This window comes from Amblyomma maculatum, chromosome 1, assembly GCF_055883805.1.
Source record: "Amblyomma maculatum isolate TAMU_Amacu chromosome 1, ASM5588380v1, whole genome shotgun sequence".
Taxonomy (NCBI): domain Eukaryota; kingdom Metazoa; phylum Arthropoda; class Arachnida; order Ixodida; family Ixodidae; genus Amblyomma; species Amblyomma maculatum.
This window is the reverse complement of record NC_139344.1, coordinates 104523075-104538678: the sequence shown is the minus strand read 5'-3', so window position 1 is coordinate 104538678 and position 15604 is coordinate 104523075. Positions and strand designations below refer to the sequence as shown.

The window sequence follows — 15604 nt, the reverse complement described above, 5'->3', positions numbered from 1 at the left end:
TAGCTTGTGAAAAATGTTTGCATTAGTGCATTTGCAGCTCTTCTATAAATCGAAGACAGCAAAACGAGAGCATTCTTGCAGATCTTCATTTATGCATTACCTGTGAATGGCCATGGTTAGTAACTAACGTTTTCTTTAATCAAGCAGAATATAACAACTTGGCAGTTGTACCTTTGCAACTTGGTAAGGTACAAAGAACAAAGCAGCCAGGTTCTTCTTATTTAAAGAAACTGTGCATATGAATAAAATTGCTGGTAAACTTCTACGTTCTTTTGAGTGAAGGTGCTTGAAGAAGCAGAAAGACGGTCAAAAGGTTTGTCATATGAAAAAGACACTTGCATTCGCTCATGCCAATGTGCACTTCCTTGCTTGGAAATTGAAGAGTTTAGGCGATTAGTATTTAGCAGATCTTGCGCTTGCTCATTTTCATATTTAATTCTATCAGTCACAGTACAGTCGCCTACAGCAGCTGCGTTGTTGCTGCCACGGAGAAGGAAACTGATGCAGTCGAACCTCGATATAATGAACCTCAACGTAACGAAATGCACGATGTACTAATGCATTTTTTTTTATTTTCTAATCTCTGTCCTATTGAAAACCATGTGCTTTTTTTTCATGATTTAATGAAGTAATTTTATGTGCACTTTCGATTTAACAAATTCCTGACACTTCACATGCATATATCAGCAGCCACCTTAATTGACAATGGCATGAAAACTTTAGCAGAGATACACTGCATTTTGCATTTCCCCGACATCGACGTCAGTTTGAGGAGAGGGTTCATTAAACGAGAAGTAGACATTTTTTTTTTTTTTTTTACAACAGTTGTCCATCCTTCCCCCTTTAGGTATTAAAGAAAACCTGCAGTCAGCCACAATCATGACGCGGGCTACTAGAATCATTTGATTCAAAAGGAGTCAACTGCTACACATGTTCCAATCGCTGCGTGTTCCAATCCTTAGAAGGCACTGATCAACCAGACCAGCCGAGCAAGCCACCACCCGCAGTCCTGTCTAAGCCGCTGGCAAACTTGCCAAGTTCCCCCCCCTCCCCCCTTTATTCACCCCATCACTGAAGCTTAGGCAAACAGAACACACACAGTGAAGTTTTCACTGCACGTAATCTTTGTACCCTGCCAAGAAATACACTAGGGCAAGGAAGGGACGCGCTAACGATGAGCTTTTTTTTTTATCTGTTGGCGGCAAAAGTGGGAGGCAAGTTCCTTAATTGTGTGAATACGGTACATCTACATGAGGCCTGAACAATTGCCGTGCAAAGGTAGCTGCGCCAGCATGAGTGATGTGCTCGCTCTTTGCTCACATAAAAAGAATTTTAAAAAGTTCACGGCTGTTTGCTATTACCCCTTATCCTCCTGATTTACAAAACATCTGGTATCCTTGTTGTCACTATAATTGCTAGAATTTTTTGCTTATTTCTTGAATTTGTAATTTACAAGTTCCCATCTACTAGCATTGTTCCACTAACCTGTTACTTTATATGGGCAGCTAGAATATAGGAATCTCGATATAACAAAATTCATGATTTAATGAAATTTTTGGCTGCAAGTAGGACTTCATTATATCGAGGTACGACTGTACAGCTATGTAATTTAGTCCAGGAAATAGTCCAAAAATCTACAGAACTTCTTTCCAGGCATTAACAGAAACACGTCTTATAGTCAGAGTCACGACTGCTTCAGAATATTCACACACGCTAATTGGTTTCAAAAGTGTAGGCACACAGCGTCTTTGCCTACACCCAGAGTTGCTGTCAATCACAGCGCCACCTTTGTTTACAAACATGACGCTTGTCTATAGCTAGAGGCTGAATATTCTGGTTTACGAAAAAAAAAAAAAAAAGGAAAGCAGGGGCACAACTGCTGAAATAGGATTTGTAGCAATTTTTGGAGCAGTAAAATCTGTATTTGGAGCAATTCACACACACACAAAAAAATGCATTTTTTCAGCACCAATTCAAATTTTGGAGCCGTTAAACAAGGAAGAAACCTTGCTTTCTGCACACACAATGAAGAGATGCAAATATCAGACCGTATGAATGTGATCCAAAGGAAATCTAGCAAAGGCCACCTATCATTGGCACTTAATATATTTCCTTTAGGAATCCGGCATGTACCTATCTTTGTAAATAGGCGTTCTGTACTACAGGGAAAAAAATAAAATAAAAGTACAATGTGAGCCATAAAATTGAGCAGGTTAATTTTTCAAACTTTAGGAACCGAACAAAAATGGAGAAAGCTAGAGAATATGCATTTGTTTTCTTTTTTTCTTGCACCTAGCACGCTTTGACTATCTTAACCATGGGATCTTATCTTGCTCATAAGACTCATAAAACAATGTTTTACTGTCTGCAAAATCTACAGCTTATGTCGTGCAAGGGAAGCTGCAGAAGAGCCCAATTTGAAGTCGTGACTGCAATCAGCCAGCGCCCAAAAACAAGCGCAGTACAAAAACAAAACAAAATGTCGATTCAAAAGCAAACACAGAAAAGACTACAAAAAAAGAAAAAAAAGCGAACAAAAAGCAAAAGGGCAAATGGCGAAAGCAGATAAGAAAGAAAGTAATAAGCAAAGATAACTGACGAGTGAGCACATCTTCGGCCGTGATTTATGCTTTCTATGGGTGGCAATGACTTGCTGGTTTTGACTCAATAATTTGATTAAAATGAGGACGCCAATGACTCTGGATATTAGGTTACATATTTCGTGCACAGAGCAGACTTCACAGTATTTCGATGTTCCAGTATTCGTAAATATTAATTTTAGAAATCTTGGGCTCCACTGCGGCATTATGGAATTCAAAATCTAATGCTACTACATGTTTTCCGACCAGCTGATGCCCGAAATAAATTTCACATGTACCATCTCAATTTATATCAGCACAAACACAGACCCCATAACTGACGCACCTTCTACACTATCTGACGACGGGAAAGAAAGTGAGCCTGTCGATGAGACAGTATAAAAACAACCTTGCTGTACATAAATAGCCCAACAAAATGCCGAAAACTTCTAAGAGACGCATAAATAAACTAGTTACATCCATTAAAAGCATGCGGCACTTAAAACACAGTTTTGAAGTATTGCTCTAAGATCGCAAGTACCGACACGGTCCTCTTCCCAGTGCGACGCAGTAGCAGTGGTGCACTAAGGGCCCCTTTGCGGTATAGGAATACTTCACCGTACAGACCGACACCAGTGCGATGCAGCATCCTCAAACTGCAACAGCTCAGAGTACTCAAAAAAGGACGAAGCACGTGGATGCAAGAGAAAAAAATAATAAAAAAAATATGAGTAGGCATTAGAACGCCGCAAGGCCATCTCAAAATAAAACTAAAAGGCCAGTGACGTGCACACTGCAGTGTCTGAAATGTTGCAGAAAGTTCTCCCAGAGTATGGCAAACATTTGTGGGTAGTCGGGCATTTTGGCGCAGCGTGGCGCAAATTGAACAAATTTTACACTTATGACGCAGAAATATGCAGCTGTATCAAAATAGCACAACTGACATAGCTGTTGCACCCGAGAAAGGCAACAGCAGGCCAAATTCATTTCTTCAAGTTTCGTTTAACTCAAAATGGCCAGTATCTCTGAAATGTACACCACAGTCTGCTAGTTGTTGATTTTCAGCTACAGTCAGAGAAAAGAGAAAATTTGGGTGGAGTCAGAAGCACTGTCAGAGTAAGCAGTCATGAGTAGTGCTTTCCCCTGCTGTATTCACAAACACGCCCCCAATCAAAATTCTGCTCCAAGTAGTCCTCAAAGCCAGTTCTTCATTTTAGGACCCAATCTCCACTCAAATCAGAGAAAAATTCAGTTTTCTCGAGAATCTTTAGGCAGCAGCAACGCCACCTTAGGCGCTCATAGACCGCCACTCCACTTGAATACATGGTAGACGTCTCGTCATTCGCCCGCTGTGTGGACTTCATTCCAGCAGCATACCAAGCTTCTCATGGAAGTGGATACAATACGGATGCACAGAACTGTACTTTAAAGTGTCGGCTGAGTGAAAGCCATTTGTTTGACCCGAAACTTCTGGTATGTTATCGTTTTATGGGTGCATGGCCGTCGCTAGCCTCCTGATGTCCCTGCTGCTGACATGGGTATTTGTTGTCAGTAGCTGACTCCAGTACTGTAGTTGATCAGGGCATTAAAATTTTGTGGCGTGGGCACATTTCAAGTCATCCCCAGATATGTGAGCAACATTTCAGAGCCTACAATGTTGCAGTGTGCATTTGGCAGCTAATAGTGTGAGCTCTGTGCGGTGGCTTCCACAGATGGTGGCGCACTTGTGGGGAAAAGTGTGTTGTATACAGGAAGCTGGGGGGTAACGAAGGCACGGTTGAGCTGTGTGAATATCTGTGCTGAGCGCATCACTTGGCTTGCCCGTCGCCTTCTGGCGCATGTCTTCAGAAGTGCAGGGCTGTAGAGGAAGTGTGTTACTTCGCTCGTTCTACTGAAGGATATTCGTGGTCGGCGAATATCCAACATGTTTTCACCGCTCGCCCCCGACACTTTCGAGGGTACAGGGTGAGCATAACAGAAGTTTCGTGCCAAATCTGAATAAATGCAAGTATTCACACCATTTTCAACACCTACGTCATGTTCTACCTAAACTGTATGTCACAAGCAGAGACTGTGGCCAGATGTAAAAGCTTTTCTGGCCGTTTTTCAAAGCCACCTCATTCATGCAAGTCGCAAAATATGCTTTACTGGGCTGTAAACGCCGAGTTTGCTTGTGAATGCTGTCCAGAAGACTTGACTTAAAATGAGCATGTGAAGCGTATCAGCGTGCAGTTTTCGGGCAAAATTTTGGTTTTATTTTCACCCCCATATGCCATTGGTGCTTCTTCGATCAGAGGAGGAGTTCTTGATGATACCTTGTCAAATGAAACGCAGAGGGGCGTTCATGAATTGCAACTGACTCCAAGGTGAAGGAACAACTACTTTCTTCACTCTATGGAGTGGAGTTGGAGCGTCGAGTCGAGGAACATTTGTGAATCAAAGAGAATCAGTAAAATCCTTTCTAGGTAAAAGGTTTGGTTTATGGGGTTTAACGTCCGAGAGCAACTCAGGCTATGAGAGACACAGTAGTGAAGGGCGACGGATATTTCGACCACCTGGGGTTTATTAATGTGCACTGACATTGCACAGCACACAGGTGCCTTGCTTTTCGCCTCCATCAAAAAGCGGTCACCGCGATTGGGATTCGATCCCGCATCCTTGGGCGCAGTAGTCGAGTGCCCTAAACATTTACACCACCGTGGTGGGGCTCTCGGTAAAAGTATTATCACACCACTAAGTCTGAAACACACTCACAGCAGCAGTTAATGTTAACAGGGCGATATGCCTACATTAACCTCCAGGTGTACTTTCCATGTCACCACCATCAACCAGGTGGCATCATTCAACCTACTTTTCACCTCAGGCTCAAGCTGCCTGCTATGACACATATTATTTTCGCAACACACAAACTCTTGCACTACAGTTTAAAAATGTCACCAGTATTTAAGAGGGGTCTGAATAAGAGGAGACAGCATGAATCTGAAGCAGGCAATTATTTTTAGTGGAGTAGCGCTACTACCCATCTTCTGAGCAAAACATGATCCACGTGTGAAACCTCCAGCCTGAAGCAGCAGCAACGCTCTTGGCTGTGAAACCACACCTCATGGCTACACTGGCAGGAGTTGCCAACTTGGGCAGCACTTTAGTAATGGCAGTCAAATTTATTTATGAGTAAGTCATGTTAACAACGTATTGGCCATAGGGGCCAGACAGCTGAACGGGTGGCACCGCCTCTCGGCGCATCGCTCAATCGCTGGAATGCGCCGGCCCCAGCCAGCGCATTGCCAGCGCATTGGAGCGTGCTGTTTGTCGTTGGTTTGTGTGGAAATTGGAAATCCTAAGGTTTAGATGACGTTGTGCGTGAATATATCCTCAAGAGAACAGAAAGTTGGGCTAGTTGTGTTAATTTGTCCAGTGAAATGAAGTCTGGCCAAACAAGGCTGGCGTAACGTGGTGTGTTGTTGGCTTCACTGGCAGCTACGCAAACTCGTCGGACGCTTTTAAGTCGATTCATTTCTATGGGTTTCCACAGAAACATGAGTGGCGGGTGACCTAAGCATGGTTCTTTGAAAGGCAAAGGAACGAATCTACGTATAGACCCTTTACAGCGCGAGCACATGGGCGCTGCCATATTTGATCATGTGACCCTTCCGCCATCACCGGCCTTTGGGCCTTCTGGTTTGACGGCTTCCGGCACGTTGGTAATCGGCTGCACGGGGCAGCGCACTCGCTATCGCTGGGGACAACGAGCTTATAGATAGCCAAGAAACTTCATGTGAATGCTCATAGTGTTTGTAGGTGCTAAAAAATATTTAATTTAACAACATAGTTCATTTATTGCACCCTCCTAAATCTCTGCATTGGCAAGAACGTGTCGGCAAATCCGCCAGCCATCGGCTTGTTTTTTTTTTTTTTTATCCCTCTCTAGCGTTCTTTGTGGGAAACACGGTTTTCTGTAAAACTGAATAGATTGCAAACTGATTATTCCCTCAAATGTATTTTCTTTAAATTTTCTTGCGCAAAATGCGAACGCAAGTTCTGACCGTGCTGGCTGAGACGCATTATGAATGTTCACCATTTAGCCTTGTACACAATACTTACTGCTCAATATGGACGCGTGTGTAATCCCCGACAATTTATAACATATAATTTTTGTCTCCTGTAAACGTCCTGGTTTCAAAAGACAATTACGCTGCTCGAAGGCCACATCAGGTGCTCAGCGACGTTCACCTGCGCTCGGGCGAAAATGACTGTAAACTGCACCGGAATTCAGAACCCACAGTAAGTAGTCCCAGCAAGCAGGGATATAAAAAATCTTATTATGGTAAATTTCATCATTGACCCATGCATTATCTTCATAAAATCAGCAGTTATTACATGTATTGCAGTAGTGCTTATCTAATTAAAGTTTGGTTTGGTTTTTAGGGTTTAACATCCTAAAGTGACTCAGGCTATGGGTCGAGGACTCCGGAAATTGCCACCCTCTAGGATTATTTAACGTGTGCTGACATTTCACAGCAAATGGGCGCCTGGCTTTTCGCCTCCATCTAAAAATAGCCGCCGAGGCCGGGATTCAATCTGGCATCCTTGATAACAGTGCATACTTAAAGTGAGCAGATTCACTGACAGTTTTCCCACCCCGTGGGGTTCTTTATCGTGCACTGACATTGCACAACACGTGGGCGTCTGGCTTTTCGCCTCCATCGAAAAGCAGCCGCCAAGCTAGGCCAGGATTCGATCACGCATTCTTGGGAACAGTACTATAATTAAAATAAGCAGATTCACTGACATACCCACACTGACTTTGCCTCTCTGCACAATCAATTCTTATAAATGCGTAGACATTAATAGCCACATCAAGGTACTTCTTAAAGCCCTGCGAAAATAATATGGCAGCAGTGCAAAGATGCATTATACAACTCCTCAGAAAACGCCAGGGTCGTTTTTGCATTCTCATGGCTACTGCCGGTGCTAAAATGAGCTGGTGTGTGAGGTATAGCCTTTCTATACAACTCACAGGCGCTCTCTTGTCCCAGAAAGAAACATGAACTTGTGATTAACCTCCGAGAGGCCATTATGTGCACCTTGTGTAGAAAACACAGTCTGTTCTTCCGCAGTAAACAACAGGGTCATTAGCTCTACTTCCTCGCACAATACTTATACAATAAAGATGATATGTGCATCAAAGCAGCAGTGTTTAAAAGTCTGCCGGCATTCTTACACAGGACGCACAGCGCAGCAGTCTGCACTGCACATCGATGCGTTCCGAAGGCCAGCAATGACGGCCGTCCTAGTGGTGCCACCTGCTAGGGATGAGTGGAACTACTCTCTGTAAACGGCCTATATGGTTACTGTGTGGTCATGGAAAGTGCCGAATTTTTAAAATTCCGCTTGCTACCGGATGCCCTGTGCCTTCTGTACCCCAGGAGTGACGGCACGGGAGTCTCGGAGTCGAAGCCGCACTCCTTCATCTGTAGTCACTTTATTGACAATTGGAAATCGAAGTAACCCAACAGCGTAACTAACAACGCTAGCATTTCCCTGCCTGTCTACAAGGAAACCCCAGCACAGAAAAATAAAAGGCAGCTCCACCATCGTCGTTCGGGCTGCGTTAGGGCAGAGACAATGTTTGTGCAGCTACTTTCGCTGACATAGTCAAAGATAATTTACCTTTTTGTCTTAACAGAAAGAGCAGATAGGAGACATGAACAATTCCTATTACCATGATCTTGTCATTTTTCCGCTTTTCGTTTGTCGACCAATGAAAATGCGCTGAGAGCTCTGCGTTGATACTCTTCGAATTTGTTAACATTTGTTTGTGGTACTTCCATTTTGCCTAATAAAATTGCTCATTTCACAGCTCTCAGTCAATACCACATGGTCACAAAATCACAAGAAATACCACAGTCAATACCACATGGTCACAAGAAAAAAAAATACAATTTATTTGTGGAAACGAACATAAATGTAGCATTTTTTTTTATTTCGAAGGCCATGTAGGAACTTTTTTTTTCGCATTCACGTTGCACCTGACATGGCTTTACGTATTTTCTCAGCAGCGCCCATTTCCTGGCCTGCCTAAATACATGTGTTTCTCATCAGCGTTTTAGTGAACGCGAGATTTCCTGATTGTGGCGTAACTAAGACAAGACCGTTTTACCTCGCTCAGAATTTGCTTCTATGGCCAATGTAAACAGACTTAGAAGCAGTACGGCAAGCTGCTGTGACAAAGTTGTAAAAGGAATGGCTTTCAGTTATCCGGATTCCTTTACGTGCAAATAGAAAGCACCTACACGGTCATGTCACCTCACACTCATCAGGTAGCGAGGTCAGCTAGGTATCGGCCCCGCAAGTTCGTAGTACGCTGAGAAAGTAGAACACCTTAGCGAACGAGCCATCAGAGGGATTCATTTAACAATTGAATGCTCTCTTAGTTGTCGGTGGCTTATCTTACAACACATCACACTGTGTGTGTGTGTGTGTTTTTTTTTATTGTATTTAACAGTTTGACAGTATTGGACTATTGCCTTCAGGTGTTCAAGGCAGCTGCGGTCAATCGCATTGAACTTCCTGCGCTGAGAGAACGCCTAAATAAGCAAAAGCCAAATACTACTAAGATCTCTCTATCATAACAGGAGTCAGAAAAAATAGGGCCACTTATAGCAGGAAATTAAAATGTTTTTTTTTTTTCACAACCTCTGCAGCATGTCGAAGGTATGTATAGTATAATATTTTCTAAGTCAATTCTACGTAGCAGCTCCGACGTGTTCAACAAGAGCATTGTCGTTTATGTAAAAATGATGCTGAGGTAGTATTACTCATTTGGCTTATATTACGATTAAGTTTGATAGTCTCAAGGCTGGGTTCAGTGAGCTATTGTAGCGTAATTGTGCAGGAAGTCCTGGAAGTATATGTGTGCTATTCCAATCATAAATAGGATCTTACTTTTGTCTTGCTTGTTTATTTTGCTCCTTTTACAGCTCTCGTTGCAAGGTTGAAACTGGAATGTCATTTGCTATTATTCTGCTCTGAATTGTTTGAGCCTAGCTATTACCAAAAAAGACAGGTGCAGCATCTTTATCATTTTACATGAACGCTGACCATTACAACTACCACTACAACGGCGCCACGGCTACACGACTCGGCGGTATTTGATCTTCAGGGAGGTTTCGACTAGACCTAATATAAGATGGACGTGCAGTGCAGGCGCAATTCCCGTCTTCGAAGTCGTCTTAACAAGTGCCTAACGAAGGTGTTCCTAGCTTATGGTGAAATCACGGGCGCGGCATTTTCGAGTATATAACAAAAACGCCATGCACCGGGTGGTTTAAAAAACAAAAACACGCATGCCCTGCCCTATTTCAAGATTTCCCGGTCAAAAAATACTCCTTGCGATTACTCAAAGCTCTCAAAGCAACACCGCAAAACGACGGGTAGGGACATGCTCAAAAACGCCTCGGAGAACGGAAACGACTGCGCCGCTCAGCTGCCTCGGCATTCCGCTGTTTCGGCACTCCACCGTGGGCGGCGCTGTTCTGCCGAGGCGACGGTGGCGCCCTACAACGGCCGCCCGGTCCCTATGCAGGCACATCATACGACTTGGTTAAATGGGACATTATGTTTAAGTCAGGCCACCATTCCAATTAACAGAAGCTGCAAACAGAGCTATTAAATGTGAACCAATTCAACCGGTAACCTTGCACCTCTAGTAAGACACGCTGCTCCTAGGCCATTCGGGCCCATTCACATGGCTTGGTAAAAGTGGGGCTTAAAATCTGTCAGGTGGTCCTTCACACAATGTGGTAGATTACGACTGTGCAAATGAGCATGTATGACCAGTAGTGGGTCAACCCACATTGTAGCACAGCCTACACGTGTATGAACAGCTTGCACCTGCTTTTTCTTTACAATAGGCCTAAACCGGCTTCAGAAAGAGGCTTCAATGAAGGTCAAAATAAGATTCTGCAAGCTGACTGCAGGGTGTAAATTGTGGTGAAGCTGAGACACAAGGGCTAAGCATATTACATCTAGTTGAAACATAAAGATCTCATTACACTGCCTGTTAAGATGTAATGAGGAAGGAACGTAAGCAATATTTTGTTCACAAGCACTTGTCTTACAGACTTAAGGTTTTTGTCCTCAAACATCAATTCATTAGAGTGGTTAACATGAAATCAGTCTTGACAGTACAAATAGAAACATACAACTTGCCAGGGCCGTTGACTTTCTGCGAGTGCCAAAGCAACATACAATAGCACAAAATACATGCGTGCTACTAACTATGCATTTCATAGCTTATTATGCTGGTGCTGTAATTCATTTGCCGTTGCTTTAACGAGTAATGACATGCACAACAGCTGAGTCTGCCACTTTTCTACACTGCATTGCTATTTTTGTCGCTCACAATAGCACCTGTCTAAAATCAACATGAGTATTTCGCAGTGACGTCACTGCTTTCCATGTAATGAGATGCATCCAAAACATCTCATGAAAACTCAGGGAAAGAAAGCATGCATGTAAAAAGCATAACAACTAATTCTGACAATTATTATTGATAACACCATGCAAAAACAGAAAACAACAACAGGAATATATAAATAGAACCAAGAAACAAGAGCCAATTTTACCTCCACATCCTCAAAGTCTGCCAAACGGTGTCGCAATTCAGACTTGAATTTACGCAACTCCCGAAGCAGTTGACTGGCTTCATTTGTTTTTTGCTGGGCATTGTGCCAGCACATGCTTTGGTCAATGGACATTTCTCGGAAGAGGCTTCTGTAGCGGCTTAGTACTGCAGACGATTTAGTGGCCTGGTCAATGATGCCCTGCAGTTCTGCTGCCAGACGCTGAACCAGAGCTGGGAGCGATGCATCTGACAATGCCTAAAGAGCAAGCAACCATGCATGGGAACAGTGCATTAAAGTAAATACATGCAAGCATGTGTCAAATGTATTGCAGAATCCACATGCAAAATTACAAAACAATGGTTGCAATAAACATTGTCATGAGCGCAGACCTACCAAGCTACAAGCAGACACTTCAGCTTCAACCCTGTTTTGAAGATTATCTGTCCACATGTCCAACTGACTAAGAGAAAACTCTTTCCCAATGCCGTCAGGCTTGACTGCTTGCAGCACCTGCACCAAAAATTAATTTTTGCAAAGATTAATGAAAAATGCCAAGTGACAGAGGATACTTTGCTTACACGCTAGGTCACAACCTCAAAAGGCACACAATCCAATCTGCTGCATAACTAAGCATAAAATTAGCATCAGCTGGAGTGCACAGGAGACAGTTTTCAGCAAGTGGCAAAGGTCAAAAGAAACTAAATTTTTTGAGATGCGAGTTTTACTGTTCATGTGCACTTCAAGCGGTCTGGATAATAAGCTATTAGTACAAGTTAGGGGTGTGTCAATATAGAATTTTTCGAATATGAATATAGAAAAACAAAATGCCTTCGAATATAGAGCATCTGATCAGTGGAAAAAAAAAAAAAAAAAGTTAAATATATACAAAACATTGTTCATCTTTTTTATTTCAGAATTTACAAGGTATTTGCAAAAATTTATCTAGAATTGTACAGAATCCATATAAATTTTATACAGGATTCTGTATACCAGTTTTTTGTACAGGAAGGGCCTGCATAAAACAGGGTGGAACTGTGATATATATTGCTGCTAAATATAGTAAACTCTGATTAAATTGGCCTTTGAGGGACCAGTAAAAAATGTCCGAATTACCAGAAAACTCGAATAGGCCTGAAAAAAAAAACTGCAGAAAGCCTTTTGCATCATCGTAGATTCATCTGATGAATGATAGTTATCTGCATACAAGATGAAATTGAAGTGATAACAACGCTTTTTCCTGATTTCATCAAATGCTTTGCTTTGCGCACACTGTCGGACGGTCCCTCCCTCTTCTCAAAACGGCCCCGTTGCACTTTGAGGATGCTTCACTGCACAGTGTAGGCGGTCAAGCATTGCGGTGAAGCGCGCAGTGCGGTGAAACTGCGGTGAATTAGAAAATTTTCTCTGTATTCGGTAATTTTCAAGTATTTCAAATATTAAAAAATTATGAATACTATCAGTTTTGCGAATGGGAACCAAACAGCAAACATATTCGATTCATATTCAAAATTTCAAATATTCACATACCCCTAGTACTAGAAGAAAGGCATACAATATAGAAGAGCAAGTGTCATGCACCACATAAGCTTGCTACGTTTTGGCCTTACTCAGCAATACACTAGTGCATCTGCAGACTTCAGAAATATGCACAGCAGTGCACCACTTAATATCATGAAGAATAAAGGTTTTACCTTTGTGCTTTGCTGTGCAATGCTCATGATGTGCAATAATTATTCGAACCAAAAGGAGACCAAGAATATGTTCAAAATATGCAGAGAAATATGCAGGGTTTGAATGATAGCAGCCTTTTTATAACATATGATGTGACAGAACCAAAGCACCAGCATGAATAGAACAGTTCTCATTAAGTAAGTTCAAATTAATGACAGTGCACTGTTCAGCCAAACCACTGGGTTTGCACAACAAGGGTGCTAAGAACATCAAATACAGTAGAACCCCTTCATAGGGGCCAGCAAAAATCTTTAGTATATCAGGGTCTTCACTATATAAGTTGTTGGTGATGACATGGTCCTAAGATACTATCCGGTAGTTAGATGGACACTTACTGAACACGACATCTTGTTGCTTAATGAAAAAAAAATATATAAAACTAAAATACCTTCCACCTCTCTGTTATCATCTCTCAGTGCAATTTTTTTCAGTTATAAAAATTGTTTACGTCTTGTGGAAGTACCTTTAAGCATGAGGACAATGTAACTACGAATACAACCAAGTATGACTTCGTGTGAAAAAGCAAAGCCTTGCATGAACACCGTCACTTTTTGCTGTTTCTATCTTTTAAAAGGCAATAAATGAAAAATTTGCGTGGCAATCAAGTGCTGCAAGACTACACATGCTGCACCTCCACTTCTTGCCTCCACTACCTCATGCTTCGTGCTGCACAATGCTGAGAATGTTTGCCCATTTCTTCCCCTTCCCTATTCTTTGCTGCACTTTACTACGGACTGCGCCACCTCCTTTCTATGCTTATAGACAGTTTTATTTTTTTTTCCCCCCTTATGCGCTGCATGCTTTCCCTCACGGCTTCGAGGCCATCGTAAAGTAGGCTTCCCTTGAATGCTGCTAAACCTAGTGGTAAAGCCACCTAAACGAACACTCTGTGTTATTTTTTTGTTTCCAAATATAAAAAAATCTTTGCCTCAGGATTCTAGGCAGTGCACGGGCGGCGATGTCATATCGTGGGAGTCGTTGCCACAGCCAGGCGCACTTTACTATAACCAATGTTTACCAAAAATGTTGTTACTATAAAGGGGGAAAAATGTACAATTGTCTATGGAAGATGAACTGGCACTTTACTATATCAGAGTTTTTACTATATCCGAGTTTACTATATAGCAGGGTTCTACTGTAGAAGAAATAAAAGCTAAAGGTGGGCTTTGTAATCTTTCTGATTTTCAAAACAGGATGCAATGAAAACAACAAAACAATCTAACAATCTTTTTCTGACAACTACAGAGTGCAAAGCTGTCATGAATGTATAAAAAAAAAAGACAAAATAAACCAACATAATACAGTTTGCCAATATTGAAAAATGACAACACAGAGGAAACGGTCACCATCAAGCATCACGAGTTTAACTAAAGCCAGCTGTCGCAGTCCAAGCAGAATTCGGGATCTGAATCTAAATCACCTACTGAAAATGCTCTACGGTTTCGAAGAGCACGAAAACCTGCTCTGGTCATTAGCTGAAACATGCCATAAGAAATGAAGTTACTGGGTGTGATGAACACAAATTAACAAGCAAACCAATTCATCACAGGCTGATACAAGATGCTATGGATCTATGAATGTTTACTCCAGATCGAAACCCGGATTGAATCATGTCTGCCAATAAATCACCTAAACAGCAAAAGCTTCCTAATGTCTCTAGAAACATATTAGCTTTAGTGCAAATTTGCAAGCTAGAACCGACAGTATTTTTTCCTCAAGACAATTGATAAAGATTTTGAAATGCATACATTTAAACTGCAAAACAAAAGTTTTTAAATAAATGACAGATTTATGGATAAAAAGAAAAAAAAAAGAGGTTCATAATTTTAACTGCTACAGTACTTTCAGCAAATAAATAAAATACTTTGTTTGAAACTTTAAGTGAGTATCATTGCGCCATGATTGGTTCATTGATTGATTTGTACTAGTTTTTGACGCATTTTCTACGTGATTTTATTTATCGAATTCTGGCTATATTGAACTATTTTGCGATCACCGCGCTTTCGATATATCGAGGTTCGACTGTACTTCACCGCACTGGTCTTGGCCCATACGGTGAAGCATCAAACTGAAGTGGAGGAACCGTGTGGATTCAAGAGAAAAAATTAAAAAATGAGCAGGTGTTAGAACGGCGTGACGCCATCATTGAAAAACTGAAAAGGGTTCAACACTGCTGAACCGAATGTGGAGCGAAAGCATTAGCTGCTGGTGACCGAGCGTTCTTCCTCTTCCATCTCCTCCTTTTTCTTCTTCATCTTAGACGTCCTCTTCTTTATCTTTTTCTTCTTCTTTGTCGTCTCTTTTCACTCGTCTTCTTCTTCTCGTAGCTATGCCTCTTCACGACTTAGCTGCGGCCACCCGAGGTCTCCCTTTGGCTGTCGTAGAGTTGTTTTCTCAACAAAACTAAAAAGCCAGTGACGCACGCTCCAGTGCCTGAAACGTCATGACTGGTCATATCTCGGTCGCAGGAAGTTGTCCCTGAGTATGATAAACTTTTGTGGCTAGACAAGGCATTTCGACACTGTGTGGCGTAAATTTAACAAACTGCCCTCTTATGGTGCAGCTGTTGCATCACTGTCAGATGTCAAACCCCGTAGACCAAACCAAACTGAGAAAAGCTATAGGAACCTGCGCTGTCCAGGGGGCGCATTTAAAATCAGGCACCCA

The 15604-nt window shown here is 42.1% G+C and overlaps 1 protein-coding gene across 1 annotated transcript in view; it reads right to left on the bottom strand.

The window, feature by feature from the left end:
• The window catches only part of LOC146203401 (serine/threonine-protein kinase 31-like), a 237328-nt gene that overhangs the window by 61569 nt on the left and 160155 nt on the right, over positions 1-15604 (bottom strand). The window contains exons 15-16 of the mRNA XM_084588737.1: positions 11600-11716; positions 11207-11461 (exon numbers count right to left, since the gene is read on the bottom strand). Coding sequence (XP_084444863.1) covers positions 11207-11461; positions 11600-11716 — 372 coding nt within the window. The remainder of the gene's footprint in view (positions 1-11206; positions 11462-11599; positions 11717-15604) is intronic.